This window comes from Amblyomma americanum, chromosome 6 (assembly GCF_052857255.1).
Source record: "Amblyomma americanum isolate KBUSLIRL-KWMA chromosome 6, ASM5285725v1, whole genome shotgun sequence".
NCBI lineage: Eukaryota > Metazoa > Arthropoda > Arachnida > Ixodida > Ixodidae > Amblyomma > Amblyomma americanum.
Window position 1 is genome coordinate 127,405,834 of NC_135502.1, and position 20,463 is coordinate 127,426,296.

At 51.4% G+C, this 20,463-nt stretch overlaps 1 protein-coding gene and 1 pseudogene across 1 annotated transcript in view; both read left to right on the plus strand.

Annotated features, from left to right (window-relative positions):
- Positions 1 to 10,201: 10,201 nt before the first annotated feature.
- Positions 10,202 to 12,750, plus strand: LOC144094985 (uncharacterized; annotated as a pseudogene).
- Positions 12,751 to 19,774: 7,024 nt separating this feature from the next.
- Positions 19,775 to 20,463, plus strand: part of LOC144094986 (uncharacterized) — an 84,516-nt gene continuing 83,827 nt past the window's right edge. The window contains exon 1 of the mRNA XM_077628832.1: positions 19,775 to 19,851. Within this exon, the coding sequence (XP_077484958.1) occupies positions 19,810 to 19,851 (42 nt within the window). The 5' untranslated portion in view covers positions 19,775 to 19,809. The remainder of the gene's footprint in view (positions 19,852 to 20,463) is intronic.

Here is a 20,463-nt window from a genome sequence, read left to right on the forward strand (position 1 = left end):
GCTTACTCAAAACGATGCGTTTGCCTTCATCCTGATAACATTGATTGGTACTTAGCGTGCTGCTCTCTCTTCGAAGATATCAAAGAGAGGTCGCAAAGAATTAACAAAGCCTTCTAGAGAGCTCAGCAGGTCTACAGCAGTTGAAATGTCTAGGCCTGGTTTCTGAAGTGCTACGCTCGCTTTGTCAAAGCGCTCCAAGATTTCACTCCAGAAAATCGCCACGTATGCAGTCTCTAGTTTTTCATTTTCTTGAAGAGAGAGTGCACTTCGTTCCTAGTGTAACCGTTTTCTTCCTCGTTTTGTGATATAGCTTCAAGGCAACACAAGACTGCATTGAAATTTTTCAGAATGGCCTTACATGATTCAGCGTGTCTTGACCACCTGGTCTCAGAGAGAGTTTTCAAACAAGCTGCTGGACAGTTCCGCTCATGCTGTCCAAAAGATACCTCCATCGCTTAGGTGAGGCAGCAAAGAACACATACAGTCTCAGAATTACAGTGAAAAATTTGACTACCTCAAGGCAACTGTCAACGCTACACGCGCCAACTAAGTTCAGTGAATGACCAGCACACGGGACGTAGGCTGCCAATTCGTTCAGGTGTTCGATTTGAGCTTGCAGTCCTTTGTATTTTCCTAACATATTACTCGCATTATCATAAGCTTGGCCCCTACAATCATCAGCTGAGATGCCATTGGTCGTCAAGAGGGACATCACGGTATCGAAAAGATACAAGCCGGTATGCGATTCGATTGGAACAAATCCAAGAAAGCGTTCATGCACTTTCCCATTTAAATTGTATCGTAAAACAACTGACAGCTGATCAACGTGAGTAAGGTTTGGAGTCGAATCAACAATTAAAGAGAAGTATTTTGCACGTTTCACTTCGTCAACGAGACGTTCCTTGACAGCCTTTGCCACATGCTCGATAAATTCATCACAAATGGTTTTTGACAGATACGATGGGTGACCTTTTCCTTTGTTCCCGTAGCGTTTGATGTGCTCCTCTAGACAGGGATTAAACTTGGCAATGGCCTCAAGCATTCCCATATAATTGCCATTTCTCAGTGAACCAAAAATCTCCTCACTGCCCCTAAACGCTAGGTTGTGCTCAGCTAGAAGCTTAGCTACAACGGCTACGCGCTTCAACACATCTGTCCAGTAAGCGGTCTCAGTGACAAGATGCTTAGCCAGCTCCTTGTCAATTGTGCTGCTCGAGCTAGAGCGGGCGAGCCATGCTGCCACGCAGTTCCGGTGCTCGACGTTATTTAATGTGCGCAAACCTTTTCTTCTGCTCTTTTCCAATCAGAAAAGTCGTGCGTGGTGAAAGCACAGGGGTTGTTTGAAATCGGAAATAGTTTGCACATGAAACAGTAAACGGAACCTTTGGACTCCGAGTACATTAACCAGTGTCGCTCGTACGCCTCCCCATTTACAGCCTTTCTCACAAAAAGATGAGGTGGCATACAGCGTTTCTGAGTTTTGTATTGCCTTTCGGAAGACGGAAAATTTTCTGCCCAATTTTGAAAATACAATGGCCCTTTCTCAAGGCATACACTCCGAAAGCTGTCAGTAATAACGTCCGGCCACTTAGCAGGGTCACTTCGGAGAATCTCGCAACATACCTCTTTCTGCGGGGGTGTCTGTACTTCTCTGTTGCCGCAACGAGAAGCCGTCTCATTCGTCCTCTCGAGGCACACTTTGTGGGTGGGAACATGATTTTTTGAAGCCAAACTACCAGGAAACAAGTGAGTCGCTTCTTGGAGTGTTGTTTCCTGGCGCTCGTCAGTAGAAGGAGGCTCATCGGGGAGGTTTGGCACCTGTTGATCAGCAGTAGTAGAAATCGGGCGTGGCGGACCGGACACCTGGAGCTATTTGGCCGGGGCTCGGCCGAGTAGTATAGACGTTGCTGACTCAGGAACAGGAGGGGGCTCGGTTAGCGTCGGGTGCTCAGAAATATGGACGACCGAGGTTGGCACCGTTTTCACAGGATCCAGACAACCAAGATGAGTCAAACCTTGCTTCTTGCCAGGAAACCGTGGTGATGGAGTTGGCAAGTCCTCCACAGAAGCACATCCGGTACTATTGGGAGTTTGACACGGACTGGGTAAAGCGATCATACTGCTCAGCGGAAGCTGCAATGAGTAGGTACTTTTCCATCTTTGATAGCTTCTTTTCACGCTCTTCTCTTTCTAACTTCGCCTTTAGTTTTGACGCACCACTTTGATGTTTTCGACCGAGCATTTTCGCATGAATAGATGCTAATTGTTCACCGCACCGGGAACTTCGTCAGTCCGACGCGACCGCAGGTGTCCAACGGTGGCCGTACCGATGACTGGCACACGCTGCCTGGATGGTCCGTGGCTGACCGAGAGTGGTGCGTCCCCCGGGAGCTCCTCGGCGGGCGGGCTTATGCAAGCTTAACCGGCGGCTCGGGGCTGAATCGCATCCCGCGATCAACTTCCTACTTCCTTTCATAGACGCGCGCAGTGTCTGTCTGTTACTAGCGCCAACGCAGGCGTTCACATACGCATAGAGTTCCTTGTGCAAATTCCCTCCTTCTCTGTACAAACTCACTCCTTCTCCCGTTCCGGTCTCGTCTTCCTATTGGCTACGAGCAATCGTCTGTTCTGGGAGGTCCTCGATTTTTCTTTCGCCCCGTTGACGCCGATCGCGAGAACGAAGGGTAGAGGGCGACTCCTAGCGCGGGCGAAGTTACGCGCCCTCCGTCGCCTCTGAGTCATCTTTTCCTACTTCTTTCTGGAAAGTTCAGCGGCCAGCCTGACCTACTTTTTCCGTCGAGCGCGCGCGAGGGTGCGCAGCCACTAGGCAGGAATGGGCCCTGGAGTCAGGCCGTTTTGTTCAGCTCTCCAACTTCCCCCTTCACTTTTCAACAACCCTAGTCCGAACAGTGAACAGTCCATGCCCCACGGCACGCGGACAAAAGCACGTGTGACGTCTTCTTTCCTTTCCTGCCTGTACTCTGCCATCAGACTCATCATCATCTGCTATCGGACTCATTCCCCGCGCTCAAATTACCATCACGGTAAAGAAAAGTCGAATGGGAGGCACTGTTGGGCACTGCAGCACATCCTTTCTATGAGAAGGACAGCGGCGGAACTATTTGAAAGGTGGAGGGTGGCGTGGTGGTGACGAGGGGCAAGGGAGGTTTAGGCCCTCATCCCACATTACATGTTTTAGGTGTTTCCCCCTTTCCTCTCCTCTCCAGACAGCACTGGACAGACGGACTGACAGGAAACCACGAAAACTCTTCCAAGCAAACGCATCTCGCTTTGTAAGAAAGAGGGCCCCGCCGGAGTGGCGAGGGATTCCTGTTTTTGCAGCTCGGCAAGCTCTCCCCAGATGATCAGGCTAAACGCATGCTGTTACATTAGGCGGGGGGCCCCGTCTGCTCGTTATGATTTTCTCTCCTCATACGTGTCGCTCGAAGTTCCGTTGCCCATGGTTCCATATACTAAGCAGGTTAGAATAAATGGGCCCCCTTCTCCTAATGTCCGAGGTGAGGCCCTGGGCTGCAGCCCCATTAGCCCCCCCCCCCCCCCCCCCTTAATCCAGCGCTGGTTTCAGCTAACGCATTGTATAGTTGGCGTAGTACACATAGAACCGATGACGGACTGGAGATCGTCTATCTGTCTCTGCAAACGTTCGCCGTGCAAGTGGAGCCGCACACGATCGTTGCTTCCCCCCCCCCCCCCCCTTACAGGGCGTTTTTAGCGATGTCAAAATAGCCAAAATCGCAAGCGCTGAGTGTTCCTACCCATCGGGGGGAAAGGCAAAAAAATGCAAGCGCGTCTCGCATGTTTACTGTTGCATTGTTAAGGTAAGCAGGGCTTTGCCAAATCATTGCACAACCATAATTAATGCTGAAATTTCAAATGTTTCGCGACGATGTCGCTTTCTACCGTCGTGTGCTTGGATTTCAGTTCAGGAAGCTGAACTGCAGTAGTGTAGCGATCACTTCATTTGAGCAAGCAACGTCCTTGTAAGTGCATACGTGCTTACATTCGTAAGAAGTCTTGTTTAGAGCGCTGAGGTGCGTGCTGCGGAACAAATAATAGAGCGCAAATGCCGGCTTAAGGGCTCTGTCCTTGTACCTGGCTTTTATTTCTGTGCAGCTTAGCTTCAGCGCGATCCCTAGCCGTGAAATGCAGCACCGGCTTTGAAATTTCGCTGAGTTTCCTGTGCAGACGACCGCTCGAGCGTTATGATATAATGCTGCTCAGGTCTGTAGGTTGCGGAGTCAACTCCGTAGTCGTGAAGTCTAGACGACCATTGGAGGCGCGACGGCGCGGGTCTCTTCGCTTTGATGCTCTATTTTGCAAAGCGTGAGACACGAGGGTTCAGAATGAACAGGCACTGATATAAAACATAAAACGCAGAGAGGAAAAAATACAGGCGCTTTTTTCGCAGCTTTGATTACGACGAAGTACAAATTTGCGAGCATTAAGATTGCATATCTGGGCCGCAGTTGCAAGGACATGACACGAGTATCACCCGATCGAAAACCGAAGAAAGATATATAATGGCACCCACTCCTTACCTGGAAGAATAATAATAAATGGTTTTTGGGGAAAGGAAATGGCGCAGTATCTGTCTCATATATCGTTGGACACCTGAACCGCGGCGTAAGGGAAGGGATAAAGGAGGTAGTTAAAGAAAGGAAGAAATAGGTGCCGTAGTGGAGGGCTCCGGATTAATTTCGACCACCTGGGGATCTTTAACGTGCACTGACATCGCACAGCACACGGGCGCCTTAGCGTTTTTCCTCCATAAAAACGCAGCCGCCGCGGTCGGTTTCGAACCCGGGAACTCCGGATCAGTAGTCGAGCGCCCTAACCACTGAGCCACCGCGGCGGAAAACTTACCTGGAAGAAAGAAGTCGTTTTCCTGAAAATGCCGCGAACAGGACCACTAACGCTGTGACTAGCTATAGCCAATGCGCACTTTCTGCGCCCAAAGCTGCATTGTCTTCGGGATGCGAACAGTGGTTTATAACTCCCGGCTTCTCCATCTCGCTGACGAACAACAAGGTGTACAGCAGCGCTTCCGAGCTTTCTTTTTGTTACGACATTCCGAGGACGACATCCGAAAACGCAGCGGCTGCGGAGCAACTGACCAAGGCGGCGACCAGACCTGTGGCGCAGCAGAGGGTGCTAAGAATCTCTGGCTCCGAAAAGGCCGCCATCGGAAACTTAACCTGGCAACGTTTAAGAAGTTTGCGGTGATACGGTGGCGCAGCTGGCAAAGGACAGGGTTAATTGAAGTGACACGGGAGAGGCCTTCGCCCTGCAGTGGGAGTAGGCAGGCTGATGATGATGGTGATGATGATGATGCATCAGCAGCACGCAGAGTGAATCAGTCGGTCTAGTTTCCCGCCGACGGGATCGCGGCGCAACCACAATGTGTGGCGTCTGTGCCTTGAAGATCGCCAATATTTTTATATGACAACAACGTCTGAATGCGCCGACGAATCACCCGCAAAAGGGCAAACAAATGTTTCCGCGCGCTACCGAGCTTTCTGCAACGGCGCCGCCGCAGCGCGGTTTCGATTTCATGAAAATAGCCAGGGAGAGAGGCGGGCGTTTGTCCCTGCAGTGCGCCGTGGGGAGTGGGCTTCCCACGCCTAGCGACCCGAACCTTCTCTCCAACTTCCCCCAATTTCACCCCTCGGCACTCCTAGCCCGAGTAGCGAAAAGCCCGCACCCCAAGGCACGGAGCAGATGGTCCCCCCGTCTCTCTCTCTTTCGTGCCTCTGGCAGGCAGGAAGCGTGTTTGTAAGATATGGCGCGACAAGCTCGTTAAAAAAAAAATACAGTCGTAGTAAGCGCCCGTCTTGTCTTCTTACTTGTGCGTGTCTTCGTTGCGCTGAAAATCCCGGTAATAAGCTCCTGGTAATCTGCTGCATTGCCAAAAAACTTATCCCTGCGTATAGCTTGCTTACTGTAAGCTATCGGTGAGTCTCCCCCGCCTCTTCGTGTAACTGCCCCCTCCGCTTGGTACGGGCAAGGGCCACGTCGGAGCCCGGTTTTCAGCGCACCACCGCGCGAGTGGGGCTTATCCCACTGGTGGTCTCCATCATCGCTGGCACCTGCTATGCCTAAAGCCCCGCAATGAAGCAAAAGTAACGCAAAGCTTTGAACTTGTCGGGTTCCCTCCTCTCCTAGCGCGCCGCCGGATAACCGAGCCTTCCATTGGCCGAGGCGCTGTGGTCACTTGTTAGCGCGCGCTTTTTTGCTCCGCAGCAGACGCCGGCGCCATTGTCGGGGGAAGAAATCGCGCTTCGTTTTCTTTTTGTGCGACAGAGTTTTGGCGGGAAGCGTTTCTCGAGCTTTGACGGCGCTTAAGTGCCGCGACGCCGAGCTTCTCTTGCGCTTGCGGGTGCAACAACCGAGGAGGCAGTGGGAAAAAGGTTTTTCGTCATGCCGTCCGGAAAAAACAATGCGGCTCGCCGAAAGGTTTGGCTTCGTAAGATCGGCCAGGAAAACATTGATAATGTACTGGATACGCGTCTTTACGATGTGTGTCCGTTCTTCAGTTATCGCGTTTTTTTTTTTCGGAGGATTTTTGTGAAGCGCGAGCGACTGCAGTCTTAATGCCGTTTGGCATGGTTGTAGATGCATTCGTCGCTCGCGGGCTACGAAATCCGTGCCTCTCATTGTCTTAGCTGCTGGCTCCGCTAAGCTCTGCAGGTGTAGGCTTGATGTCGCGGACATTACGTGGAGTATTGGTTTGGTTCTATTCGGACTCGTTCGCGGACTCAAAAAAAAAAAAAATTGCGCTTCACGTTGTTTGAGCTCCGCTGTTTACGCTGCTCGCGCTGCAGGTCTAGCTTTCATTCTACGCACATCGCGCATCGCTGGACTTACTTTTGTTGCAGTTTGACTCCTTCCCCCGCGAACTCGATACTAAAAACGGGTTCTTGCTGCTTGAGCATCCGCGCGCGCATTGGCTGCGTGTGGCACGGAGAACGACGGGTGCGTCACGGAATCGCCACGAGTGATGTGTGTGACGGATGCGGTGCAGTGGAAACACTAGAACACCTGCTCCTTCGCTGTGCCGCGTTCGCCGATGCTCGTCGCGATATGCTCGCAAGGCATACTACCAGACTCCATCAAGACGCTATTGTGGCCGCAGGGCAGTGCGCGCACTCGTGAGCGAACTTTGGTGAGCCTCTGTGCATTCCTCGAACAAACGGGCTTGACGTCCCGTCTGTTCTCCGTCAGGTAGTTACACGCAGTGACCGAACGCTCCGCGAGTTCTACCTTGAACGATTAATAACTGGACGTCCCACTCCAGTTGTAACCATCACAGTGCTGTGCGCGTGTGTGATTTAATTCCTCTAAAATGAACTAATCACGCGCACAACCTGGACACATTTCTTATTGTGTAAATAGTTTGTACATATTACTTCTCCCCCTATCCTCTATTCCTGTCCCCTCACCTCTTTCATTTCATTTCTCCATTCTGCCTGCTGTCCTTTATTTCCGCTGCCCCAGCTCAGGTGCTTCAGTATCGATGGCAGATGCCGGGGCTAGCAAAAATCTTTTCCTTCCTTTTTACTATTATTTTTAATAAAACCACTACCACCACCTGTTTGAGCCATGCTGTTCATGCTGCTCGCGGTTCAGGTCTGGCTTTCATGTTGCGCACATTGCTGACTGTATTTGTTCTGGTAGGCTTCTTACCGAAATCGGTCGTTACTGTGCCTCCACATCTCCAATACTCCATATCTGCGTGGATAATACTTGAGAATGCAAGTGAAGACCTCCGTTAAACGTAGATGCATGCATTTTCTCCTTGAAAATTGGAAAATTGTTTTTTTGGGGGTAGGAAACGACGCAGTATCTGTCTCACACATCGGCGGACACCTGAACCGCGCCGTGAGGGAAGGGATAAAGGAGGGAGTGAAAGAAGAAATGAAGAAAGAGGTGCCGTAGTGGAGGGCTCCGGAATAATTTCGACCTCCTGGGGATATTTAACGTGCACTGACATCGCACAGCACACGGGCGCCTTAGCGTTTCGCCTCCATCGAAACGAAGCCGCCGCGGTCGGGTTCGAATCCGGGACCACGGCGGCTGCGTTTCAATGCAGCTGCCGCGCTTCCGGGGTTTCGCGTCAAACAACTTCCTAAATGAGCAACGTTTTGCTTCAAAGAGGCGGGTTATGGTCTTTCAGCGCTTGAATTTTTGAAGCGAAAAGCTTCACTACGCTAATCAACACCGCGCTTTGCGCGAGCCGGCGTATGTCGGAGCACGAGTGACGTCACGCACGGCGCAGGTGGCCGCCGCCGACTCTTTCTCTCTCTCTCGCTCCCTAGTGACCACTGCGCACGCGCCACTAGTAGCACTGAGCCACAGGTGTTCTCCTGCCCTCTTTCTTCTTTCCTTCCCTCCTTTATCCCTTCGTTTACGGCGCGGTTCGGGTGTCCACCGAGATAAGTGAGACGGTTACTGTTCCATTTCCTTTCCTCAAAAACCAAACAACACAAGTGAGCTGACGGCGTTCATAGAGTTCTTTGGCGTTGACAACTTTGCAAGGGACGTTCATATTCACGGAAGGAACTGCGCAAACCGGCTCGGTAGCTCAGTGGAGACCTCAATCTCGCTTCCGTATACGTGGTTTGGTGTTCAACTGCAAAAGGCTGCTTTGATTTCGTTCCGCACACTGGATAGGCAGCGCTAATGCATTCTGGCCACATCTCGCTCTCTCACCACCGCCACATGTACCAAAACACGAATGAGGCGTCCGCATATCCAGGGAGCCAGTTATGCGCCTTTCCTTTCCTTAAAGCCATCGCCGTTTAGAACATTGTCAACGCTAACGCCAATGAACACAGTGAACGCCGACATCTTTCGCTTTGTATATCCTGGATTAGCTGAGCTAATCTAGATTAATTTTTTTTCGCGCTGCTTCGACCGAAAGCGATTAATTAACTGCGGCAGTCCAGACTGCTGCGCGTTATGTATGGAAATTACACCAGGGAAGACAATGGTCTCTTCTCAGCCATTATTGCATATGCTGACCAAAGACGACAATCACCTAAACAAACAACATTATAGGGAGTCATGCAGAGCTGTAGCTGCGCGCGAAGCAGCGGTTGAAAGCCTTTTTTGATTGCTGCTACTCAACCCAAACAATTAACCCAACACCAAAATAGTGCTCACAACCGTGTTACAGTGCGCAGCTAGGGTGCAGTGCTCTAGAACCTTGGGCAGTGTGTCGTCCGGGCTGGGAAGCAATGGAGGAGGCGAGGCCGTCGCAGCAACGACAGGCGCGCCAGGGGGCGCTGCTAGTAAGAGGAGTGCCAAGAAGTGCGGGAAGCACTGCTCGAGCGCAGAGTCGTTTCACGTGCTGGCGGCGAAGGATTTGTGTTTCGTTGTTGTGCGCGTTGCATCGCCGTGTGTTCCCGGTGTATTGTTGACGTCTGTCTGTGCTGAAGAGTTGGATTAAGCGAGTTATGCGTGTATACTGCCGTGTCATGCTGCCAGCTGTTGTCAAATATGGGGGCAGTCACCCCGTCAAGCTGCTCTTCGCAGCAGCTTTTTACGGCTGCTCCTTTTCCTTGTACCGAGGGAAAAATATTATTATTATTATTATTATTATTATTATTATTATTATTATTATTATTATTATTATTATTATTATTATTATTATTACAATGACGGAGAGACGACGAGACAAAAGGGACACCACTTGTTTTGTGCCGGGCTGCAACAGTGGTTACCGGCCGTGCAAGGAACCCCGCTCCTTTTTCCGTGTACCCACTGACCCTTATCGCCGCGAGATTTGGTCACGTAACATCAAGAGGGGAGATCGAGTGCTGAACCAAGGAAGTGTTGTGTGCGAGCGCCATTTCGAAAATTGTTCAGCACACATTTAAAACAACTATAATCAGCGAAGTGGAGTGCGGACGTGACTCACGTCGGTTCCGTGGAAAGTTGGTTTGTCTGGTGGAAATTGTGCCGATTCATGGAATAATTGTTTGCCATCACCTGTGGGAAGTCACAAGGGTCATCTGGGTGACATTTTCATGAGCGTGAGTGGACGTTTGAACATTTTATGGCCTTTTTGTGTCGACCATGTTTCCCGCCTAGCTAAGCCTACCGCTAGCGGTAAACGAACGTGGCGGCTCGGCGACAGCCGAAGCCCCCGGCGCTCGCTTCGAAACGCCGTTGCATGACCATGGAGGTGACCGTAGAGGGTACGGAGATTACACCCGAAGAATTGAGAACCTCGGATTGGATCACTAAAGTGGGAAAACATGTTAAAGAACTGCAGGACCTCACGAGAGGCGAACGGCGAGGAGGCAAAGATGGAGACGCCAGATTGGAACGCGGAGCCGGATCCGGAGAGGGCAGAAAGATAGCGGCGGAGGCGAACGCCGCATATAAAAAGCTGGGGCAGAAGAACGCGGAGCGCTCAATTGCGTCGTACCTTCCGCGTTTGCCAGCTAATGACTACAGGATAATTATTCGGCCGAAGAATGGGCTGGCGCTCGCGAAAGTTCCGACTACGAGGTTGAGTGCGGCGGTGCGTATGGCAGCGCAAATTCCATGGGTCAAAGGGCAGGACAAGGACGTGCTGATTCATAACGACAAACAAGGCACCCTGATTTTCAGCACCCCAGATATGAACACTGTCTGGAAGGTGACCAAGATTAAGTCTATCCATATCGACGACGACGAGTACGAAGTCACAGCGTACCTGGCGCCGCACGAGGACTGCGGGCGGGGTGTGGTGCACGGCATCGACCCGAAACTGACCATAGAGGAATTGACAGAGGCCTTCGGTAACCCGAGGAACCCCCCGATACTTGGCGTTAGGAAGATGGGCAACTCCAGTTCGGCGATCGTCATCTTCAAACACGAGACAGTGCCGAGGTGGGTGTACTGTTACGACGTACCCCTAAAGTGCGTGCTCTACAAGAAGCGGTACGAGGTGTGCTACCGCTGTGGCGAGCTAGGACACAGATCGGACGTATGTGTCAGCGCCCAAGTTAAGTGTCTGGGATGCGGAATCATAGCCCCACCCGAGGATCACGTATGCGAGCCCAAGTGTAAATTGTGCGGCAAAGGTCACTTGACAGCAGACCGGAAATGCAAGGAAGCTTTCAGGACCCCTTATACGATAAAGAAGAGGCAATGGGAGGCAAAGCTGGCTATGGAAGTCATGGAAGAGGAAGCGCGGAAGGCGAAGGAGACCGAAGTAGGAAGGAGCCGGTTCGAAAAGCATCAAGGGAGATCCAGGAGTCAGTCAGGAAACCAGAGCGAGTCGAGAGGGAGATCAGAGTCCTTCCCGCGTCTACCGAATCTGCGGGAAGCGGAGAAGCAAAAGAAGGCCCAACCCGGGACTGCGGGCCCCTCCGGAGGCGCTGTCGTCAACAACCCAGCGAGGCCCAAGTCTCCGAGCCGAAAGGTGGGTTGGGTGAGCGAAGCCTCCCAGGATACACGCGATGAAGAAATCTTCCAGATTAAGGAAGAAAATCGATTGCTTAAGGCACAGCTCGCAGCGATGAGCAAGCAAATTGAGGAGCTTAGAATAGCGCTTAAGCCTAATGCAGCACCTGCGAAACAATCGCAGATGCCACAAAATCCAGTTGTAAGAGCATCAGAGGAGCAGGGTGCGGCTTAGCCGCCGGCTAAGAAGAGGGCGAAGGAAGTAGAGAAGCCCATAATAGATATGGACACAGAGAAAGTGATAGACATGAAAATAGAACAATTGGAGGCAAAATTTGAGGCCAAATCTAGACAGGACAATGAATGGCGCAAGGCTTTTGAAGAACGCATGTTAGGGATGTTCCAAACCCTCTCAGAGCAGCTGCATCAACGAGATAACAGCGTCGCAGAGCAAATACAACAGAGGGATAATAACCTCACTGAACAACTTAAGGAAGAATTTGCGAAAAGGGACCGGGCGTACGAACACCTCATCCAACAAGTACTAGGAAACCAGATGAATCAGCTGATTGGCAATCATGGCTCACAGATCCAGTAAAACCACCGTTTGGCAATGGAATTGTAGAGGTTTCACGCGCAAGCGTGCTGTCTTGCAGGAATTCCTGAGGAACGGGGACCGACCGGAGCTAATAGCACTACAAGAATGCGGCAGAAAAGCAAAATTGTCGGGGTACAAATCATACGTAGGCGAGGGTGAAAACACGCAGGTGGCCACCCTAGTCAAACGAAACATCACGGCGGTGCAGCATAACATCGGGAGTACAGAAATAGACCATGCTCTCGTAGAACTGATACCGCGAAGAAAGAGAGAAAGTAGCTTGTTCGTATTAAATGTCTACAGTTCTCCCAAACAAAGGAAATGTGAATTCGGGGATCTCTTCGCAACGACGCGACGTAAGATAAAGAACAACCCGCTGTTGATCGTGGGGGACTTCAATGCTCACCATTCGGCATGGGGATATAAACAGGCTTCAATCAAGGGCAGGAAATTGTGGGACGACATACAGACTCATAATCTGGATTTGATAACCGACCCGCTGCAACCCACAAGGAAGGGAAATAGTGTCGCGAGTGACACAACACCTGACCTCACCTTGACGGGGAGCGGCACTAGAGCCACGTGGTGCAATACAAACGAGGATCTGGGAAGCGATCACAAGATCATAGAAGTGGTGGTAGAAGGAGGCCCGACAGTTCCCGGGAAACGGAAGGTAGAGGCCGTAAATTGGGACGCTTTCAGGGCACTCAGGGACAACCCGGCTCCCGTCTCTGACATTGCGGAATGGAGCGATGGGGTGGTACGGTGTGCTAAAGAGGCCACCGAAGCGGTGGAAATCGAGGGGGACAATGAAGCCGCAGACAGGAGATTAATAAATCTCTGGAGGAAAAAGAAAGGGTTGGAGGATCGACTTCGACAAAGGAGATGGGATCGGAATATCAGGAAACAGATAGCGGCTTTAAACAGAGAAATTGAAGAGCACGCAATCGCACTCACGAAGCAGAATTGGGGGAACGTCTGCGATCAGATGGAGACGAATATGAGTACCGCACGAACGTGGCGACTTCTTCGCCACCTCTTAGATCCGGATAGCACAAAGTCAGCGTCCAAACAACAGCTGGAAAGACTGGCGCATCAGTTTGAAGGCACTAAGAAGGAACTATTAGAAGAAGTTCGCAACAGGTACATAAATCCCGCCGGACCCGAACCCCTCCCGGACTATGAAGGGGGAGAGAATTCGGAATTAGACGCCCCGCTCTCCCTGGCAGAAGTCAGAGCGGAGATTAATCGCCTGCGGACTAAGTCAGCAGCGGGGCCGGATAGAGTGAGCAACAGAATGCTTCGTAATTTAGACGACAGGTCCATCGCCAACATCGCAACGTACATGCAGGAGTGCTGGGAGAAAGGGACGATACCACAGGAGTGGAAACTCGCAAATCTCATTTTCATTCCCAAGTCGGGGAAGAAACTGGGCCTCGAGAACCTCAGGCCGATATCGCTCACCTCCTGCGTGGGTAAGCTTATGGAACATGTCGTTCAGACGCGGCTCAGTAGGTACATAGAGGACAATGGGCTATACCCAGACACCATGATCGGCTTCCGACCAAAGCTGTCGGCATGCGACGTGATGCTGCAACTCAAGGACCAAATTATAGACAAGCAAACCCGAGACACGAAAGTGATTGTGGGGTTGGATGTGGCAAAGGCATTTGACAACGTGAGGCACGTGTCGATCTTAGAGAATCTGAACTCACTAAATGTAGGTAAGAGAGTGTATAGTTACATCAAGGACTTTCTTACGAACAGGAAAGCCACTCTCAAGATAGGGGACGACTCCATCGAGGACATTATACTTGGTAACACAGGAACGCCGCAAGGCTCGGTGTTATCACCGACCCTCTTCAACATTGCGATGTTGAGACTCCCCGAACTGTTGGCGGACATTGAGGATTTAAACCACACAATATACGCGGATGACATAACATTATGGATAAATAAGGGGAGTGACGGACAAATTGAAAGCTCTCTGCAAAAAGCAATTGACATCATTGAAGAGTACCTGAAACCCAAGGGACTTAAATGCTCGGCCGAAAAGTCGGAAGCACTGTTCCTGATGCCCCCTGGAAAACGGCGGCTTCACCAAAAGCACGAGGCAGACATCCACCTGTATGTCAATGGCGGAGAGATCCCCGCGGTTGACAGTATCCGCGTCCTCGGGCTAAGGATTCAGGCGAATCGGAAGAATCATGAAACGCTTGCTAGGTTAGAAGCTAGTGCAAATCAGACGTGTCGCCTTATCAGAAGAATAGCGAACAGGCACGCTGGGATGAAGGAGGTGAATCTCTTGAGACTCGTGCAAGCCTTCGTAATCAGTAGGATAGTGTACGTGGCACCCTACCTGAAACTCAACGGAGCGGAACGGAACAAGCTCGAAATCATTATCAGGAAAAGTGTCAAGGTCGCACTCGGCCTACCCCCGAACACATCCACCGAGAGACTTATGAAGCTAGGGGTCTCCAACACTCTCGCGGAGCTCATTGAGGCTGCCCTTACCGCTCAGCATCAAAGGCTACTCGGTTCTGAAACGGGGAGGAAAATTTTAGAGAGATTGGGCTACGAGCCCAAGCATGAACATGCCCGCTCACGAGACATACCACGACAAATCAGGGACAAGATTAAAATCCCTCCGCTGCCCAGAAACATGCACCCCGCCTTTCACGAAGGCAGGCGCAAAGACAGGTCAGAAGCATTACATGCTAGGTATACAGGTCGACAGGACGTCCTGTATACGGACGCTGCAATATATGAGAGCAAAGCCGCACACGCGGCTGTGGCGGTTAAGGAAGACGGAACCCCGGTGGCGTGCTGCACAGTCAGTGGTGTCAAGACAGTAGAAGCTGAGGAAGTGGCGATAGCCTTAGCCGCCAGCCAAGGAGGGGTCAAGGTGGTCATTAGCGATTCAAAAAACGCTGTGAGAAATTACGAATCGGGGAGGGTGACGGAGACTGCCATCCGTATATTAAGCAGGGAAGGAGGACCCAGAGAACTGGTTCTGCTCGTTTGGGCACCAGCTCACCAAGGACTTAAAGGGAACGAGGAGGCTCATTCGGTCGCCCGAGGTCTCACTTACCGGTCGACCCCTGTGACCTCCCAAATCTCTGGAAGTACAAACAGCACAGAGGATATGCGCGCATACCAGGAAATCACACAGTATTACAGACTAAATCGTCAGATTTATCCGGGAGCGGACAAAACGCTCAATAAAAAAGAGGAGGTTCTTTGGAGGAAATTACAGACAGGGGTTTTTCCCAACCCAGTACTCTACAGCAAGTGGCATCCTACAGTATTCAGGTCAAAGTGCAAATTTTGCGATCAGCCAGCAAATTTGGTCCACATGGTGTGGACGTGCCCGGCTAAATATGATAGCTCACGCACTATAGAATCCTGGGAGGCTTTGCTCCGCAGCCCAGACCCCAACGTCCAGCAAGACATCATCGGTCAAGCCCTTGCTGCTGCTGTATCCCAAGGGATCCCGGCCGACGGCTAGGGCCGACAGGGGAGATGGACTTCTCTCCTGGCGTTCATTGACTGGTGTTACAATAAAGTTGTTTCTCTCTCTCTCAGCGAAGTCGTAGAGATACCTCGAGACCGGCCAGTGCTTACGGATGATACTGTTCCACCCATCTTTCCGGATGCACCAAAGTATGTTTCGAAGTCGTTGCCAAAGAAGAGGAAGGACAGAAAGATCTGCGAGCAGACAATTCCTGCAGCAAAACGGAGGCGGTGTTTAAACACACAAGCGAATCAGCCAACAGCTACGCCTGATTGCGACAGTCCCGAAGAGCCGAACAATGCGGCTTCCGCCGAGAAAAACGCGTATGTACCATACGAAAGCCTAAAAATATCTGACATATGGTCAAAAATCGCGTTGCCATGCTGCGAAAAATGTATTAACTACGCTGAGTGTGAATTGGATGCGGCCGGAGACACAATCATATTGGCTTTGCAAAAGCTTGTAAAAATTGACTCGTCGGCTACACAGCTGGTCGGGGAGTCTGTTGCTGTGGCTAAAGCTTATATAAGATGAAAGAATTTGCTTCGGCGAGATATTTCAAAGCCAGAGGATGCGGAGGCGCTAATCGGGCCCGTTAATAAGCTGAATCTGTGCTTTGGTGCAGGCGTACAACAAGTTACTGGTAAGTGCCCATAATTCAACGGAAATTTCTTTTCCAAGAGGTGTGCGCTTGTGGTCAAGGACGGTACAGCCATTGCATGTCTTCCCTGCAAGTACCAGCGCAAATTAATAGAGGACCATCTGTCTCGAAGAAGGTGTCGAAAGGTGGTCGCCAGGAGCAAAACTGCTAACGTGCGCCGGGCACTGCGACGAGTTAAGGTGAAGCAGCACAAAGCAAACGTGGATCTTGAAGGAAGGCTGGACGAGGCAGAAACGGCTTTGAATTCTCTTCCTCTTGGAGACCATTTGGACTACACTGCTGAAAAGAGTTCCAGCCGCCGTGTTCACTACGTTGCTGGGTATGTCGCCCGGAAGCCGCTACAGAGCACAGGATGCAGCCTTTGTGCTCAATGCTTGACAATTACCAAGGTCGCTGCAAACCGGGTCTCGTGAAAAATGAGTTAATCCGGCAGTTTGATTGTGGTGGCCTATTGTATCCATCTTATCAACTTGCAAAGTTAATCGCTACACTGGAAGACTCGTTCACTATTTTTTTAGCACCAGAAAGATTAGTGCAGCAAGTATGTCGGATTTTGCTTCCTTTCTACATGGTATTTCCTTTCCAATGGTTGGCTGTCCTGCCCGTGGTACTGATGTCTCCTTTCGAATTGTTAAGCTTTACGTGCTGCTCAGGTTCCGATTCTACACGAAATCTTTAAATGATGACAGGAGCTCTCAGCGAGAACGACTGAAGCACCTTAAGCTGAGGAGGTGAAAATGAGTGTGGCGTATGTAGCCTACCAAGGCCCTGCTTTGCATGGTGTGTCATGTTTGGAATTTGATTAAATAAATGTCGACACCACGACCCGTTGTTTTCGCTTAATGCGCGAACTTTATAAAACAATGAAAATGACTTGGACGTGAGTTTTCAACACGCCGCAGGCTTCGAACAGCTGCCTCCATGCAACGAGTTTACCAGCTTGTGTGCATAGGATCGGAAAAACGAGATCCAGCTAGCACACACTGAATGCGTCCTGTACTTTGTTTAGCTCATGCCTAACGGCCGACAAAGCCCGCACCGAACAATATTTTCGTCGTTGGTATTATCGGTTTCCTACTGCTGCGCGCTGCACGAAACAACGCATTATTTGTTCAGGGAGTTTAACGTCCCAAAGCGGCTCAGGCTATGAGAGACGCCGTAGTGAAGGGCTCCGGAAATTTCGACCACCTGGGGTTCTTTAACGTGCACTGACATCGCACAGTACACGGACCTCTAGAATTTCGCCTTCACCGAAATTCGACCGCCGCGGCCGGGATCCAGCCCGCGTCTTTCGGGCCAGCAGCCGAGCGCCATAACCACTCAGCCATCGTGACGGCGGTAGAATGCATTATTGTTGAAATGCTACACCTGCTTATGGAAATGTGCCATTAGCGGCCAGCAAATATCTCAGGAATGCACCACGCAGTACTTATACAACGTACCGCCGTTCCGCGGCAACGCAGCAGACGGCTCGCGGAGCAGCCGACCTTGGCACACCTGTTACACGAAGCGCCCCCTGGCCGGCAGCGGAGCAGTCATCGCAAAAAAGAGCCTAGCTCCGCCGCCGCACGACACACTGCCCAATGTTCTAGAGCACTGTAACTAGGGGACCGTATTCGCCTATTTACAAATAAAAAATAAGGGACTACCGTCAGTCGTATCCATTCAACGTTAGCTTGCGAGGTGTTCGAGGTATAGTAACTCCGAAATAACCACTAAGCTTTCCTGCACTAACAAAAAGAATCAATATGAATAGGCGCCTACACACAGCCGACTGCACGTGCAAGCGCACATTTGAGAGAATAGATTTTGGCAGCATTACACCGCCATCCATTCAAGTAAAGCCTAGGCCGCAAGTCTAGTCGTATGTCAGTCCACTTCCTCTTGGCGGAGTTAAATTTTAAATAAGATTGGGCAAAAGACACCGGTCGGAAAATAACACTCCGAGGATGTTCACTTCTGCACCGCGAGCTCGATCGCGCATGCCACTTCCGCCGTGTGCACCATAGTCAAAGCGACCGCAGTGCAGTAATTTCCGATAAAGCAGCGCAACATGGGTCGGGGCAGTTGTTTGGGTTGCTATAATTTTTATCTTCCATGACATGATCTCACTGCGGCTGAATCGAAGACAGAACATGCCACAAACAGTTGATTCAGGCGCGCGATCCACTGCGCACCAAAGCGCGAGCGTTGGGAGACAACACTTAGGATGGGCTGCGAGCTCGGCCGCGCGCGCCACTTCCGCCGTGTGCACCGCAAGCTAAGCGATCGCAGTACAAAAAATTCGATAAAGCAGTGCAACGTTGCTGACGGCAGTTATTTGAGTACCTAATTTTTTAATCTCCCATGATATGATCCCACTACGCACGCATGGTCTACTGCGCGTTAAACGACGAGCATTGGGAGCGTCTGCTAGCATCCCCCGGCCTAGGTGCCGCCACCGTCGGCGCCCAGAAGGAGCCGAGAGAAGGAGCACCGGCATAGGAGGAGGAGAGAGGAGACGCCGTTACCTTTAGTTCCTTGAGGGGATTTAGCTATGCCAGCGGCGCCGCGTGATTAGCGAGAAGGCGCGCGATGAGCGGGCTACACGTTCCCTCCTTTCCGCGAATCGGGCGTTGCGGTCGGGCTGACGCCTGCAGTGGTGGTGGTAGGAAGGAAAAGTTTTTTGCTAGCCCCGGCGTCTGCCATGGATACTGAAGCACCTGAGCTGGGGCAGCGGAAATAAAGGATAGCAGGCAGAATGGAGAAATGAAATGAAAGAGCTGAGGGGACAGGAAGAGAGGATAGGGGGAGAAGTAATATGTCCGACATGCAATTGAAGGCAGCAAAATATGGAGCACCGCTGCTGTTTCCAGCCCAGGTTTCAGTACACTTGAGGCAGCACGGCGAGGAACGATAGATGCAGAGATAAAGCTGCCCTGTAATACCGCCTGTTCACACGTCCACCTGGCTCCCCTCACAGCTTCTTTCTGCCTGTGGGCGCACACTTGTACGTGTGAGCCAACGTTGCATCGCGTGGCCGGTTTTAAGACTGAGCTATGACTATTGGGCATCTCTTTGAACAAACTGGACAATATCGCAAATGGTTCCAAAGATTTGAAAAATATGCGATGAAATAATTTGTCAAGCGGAAATTTAAATTGTCATTGGTGTGAATGAATTCATTCAACACAAATCGCTCACGAAACTGAAGCCCATAAGCTAAAGCCCCCCCCCCCCCCCCCCCCCCCCCCCCCCCCCAATAAATCGCATTGATCGCCTGTGATTTTTTTCCCTTCCTGGCACGTTCGGCTCACGCATCCTCTGACCACGAACCTCCAGCTTGACTACGAACATGCCTTGGTGGGGCAGGCCCAGAAAAATTTGAGCGCGTTTCTCTCTCTCCATTCTTGTATCGCGCATAGGCCCGAGCTGCAAGGGGAGACATTCGGTCGGCATTGCACAGTCGCCGATGATGATGCGTTCTGCGTGCTGCAAGTAGACCGCCTGAATAAACAAGGCTATACAAGTGTGCATTTCTCGCGCCCTTTACCGCGTGTTGTGGTCGCGCGCTCGCACGGCGATTCAGCGCAACTAGGAACACACCACTTGCTCGAAGTCGGCAGGTGCTTGACCGATGTCATGGGTGGCTCCGCAGACCAGTCGACTTTTAGCAAGGAGGACGTGAGTCTCTGCTTCTTCACCCAGATAATTCAGCAGCTTGCGCAGGCAGCTGGGAGGCACGTAGCATGGGCTTTCGCGCCGCGCCTAAATATTCTGCTGCTGGAAAGCGAATGATACGTGTACCGCTAAGAGACAGAGCGACACGAGCGCCTATTTCTATATACTTCAAGATGCGAAAATAGACCTTCGTGGTATGGACTTGTAATATGAGGGGGAAGAGATATTTCTGGAGCCTTCTGAATCGTTGTGTTAAATTTCGCAGCAAGGCGCCATTTTCCTTCAGCGCAAATGAATTTTCCCTTCGTGTCCTTAACCCATATATGCTCAAGCTTAGCGATTTGAAAACAAAATTGGCTACCACTAGGCAACTGCCCAGTTAAACAGTCGGTGTGAGCCGGTGGCTGGGCGGCGCCGGTGCTCATAGCTCCAGTGCGGCCCTCCTAGCAAGGACCCCCACCGAGACGTCAGTTCCGGAACTCGAAGGTTCGCCCTCTTCGCGCGCTGTCGCTGCTGTCGCTGCTGCGAGGTCTTCGTCGCCCGCCGTTCCTCGGCCTGGCTGCGCCGCCGTTCTTTTCTCGCTGGGCGCCGAGCACGAGCGGGACGAGCGTCCTT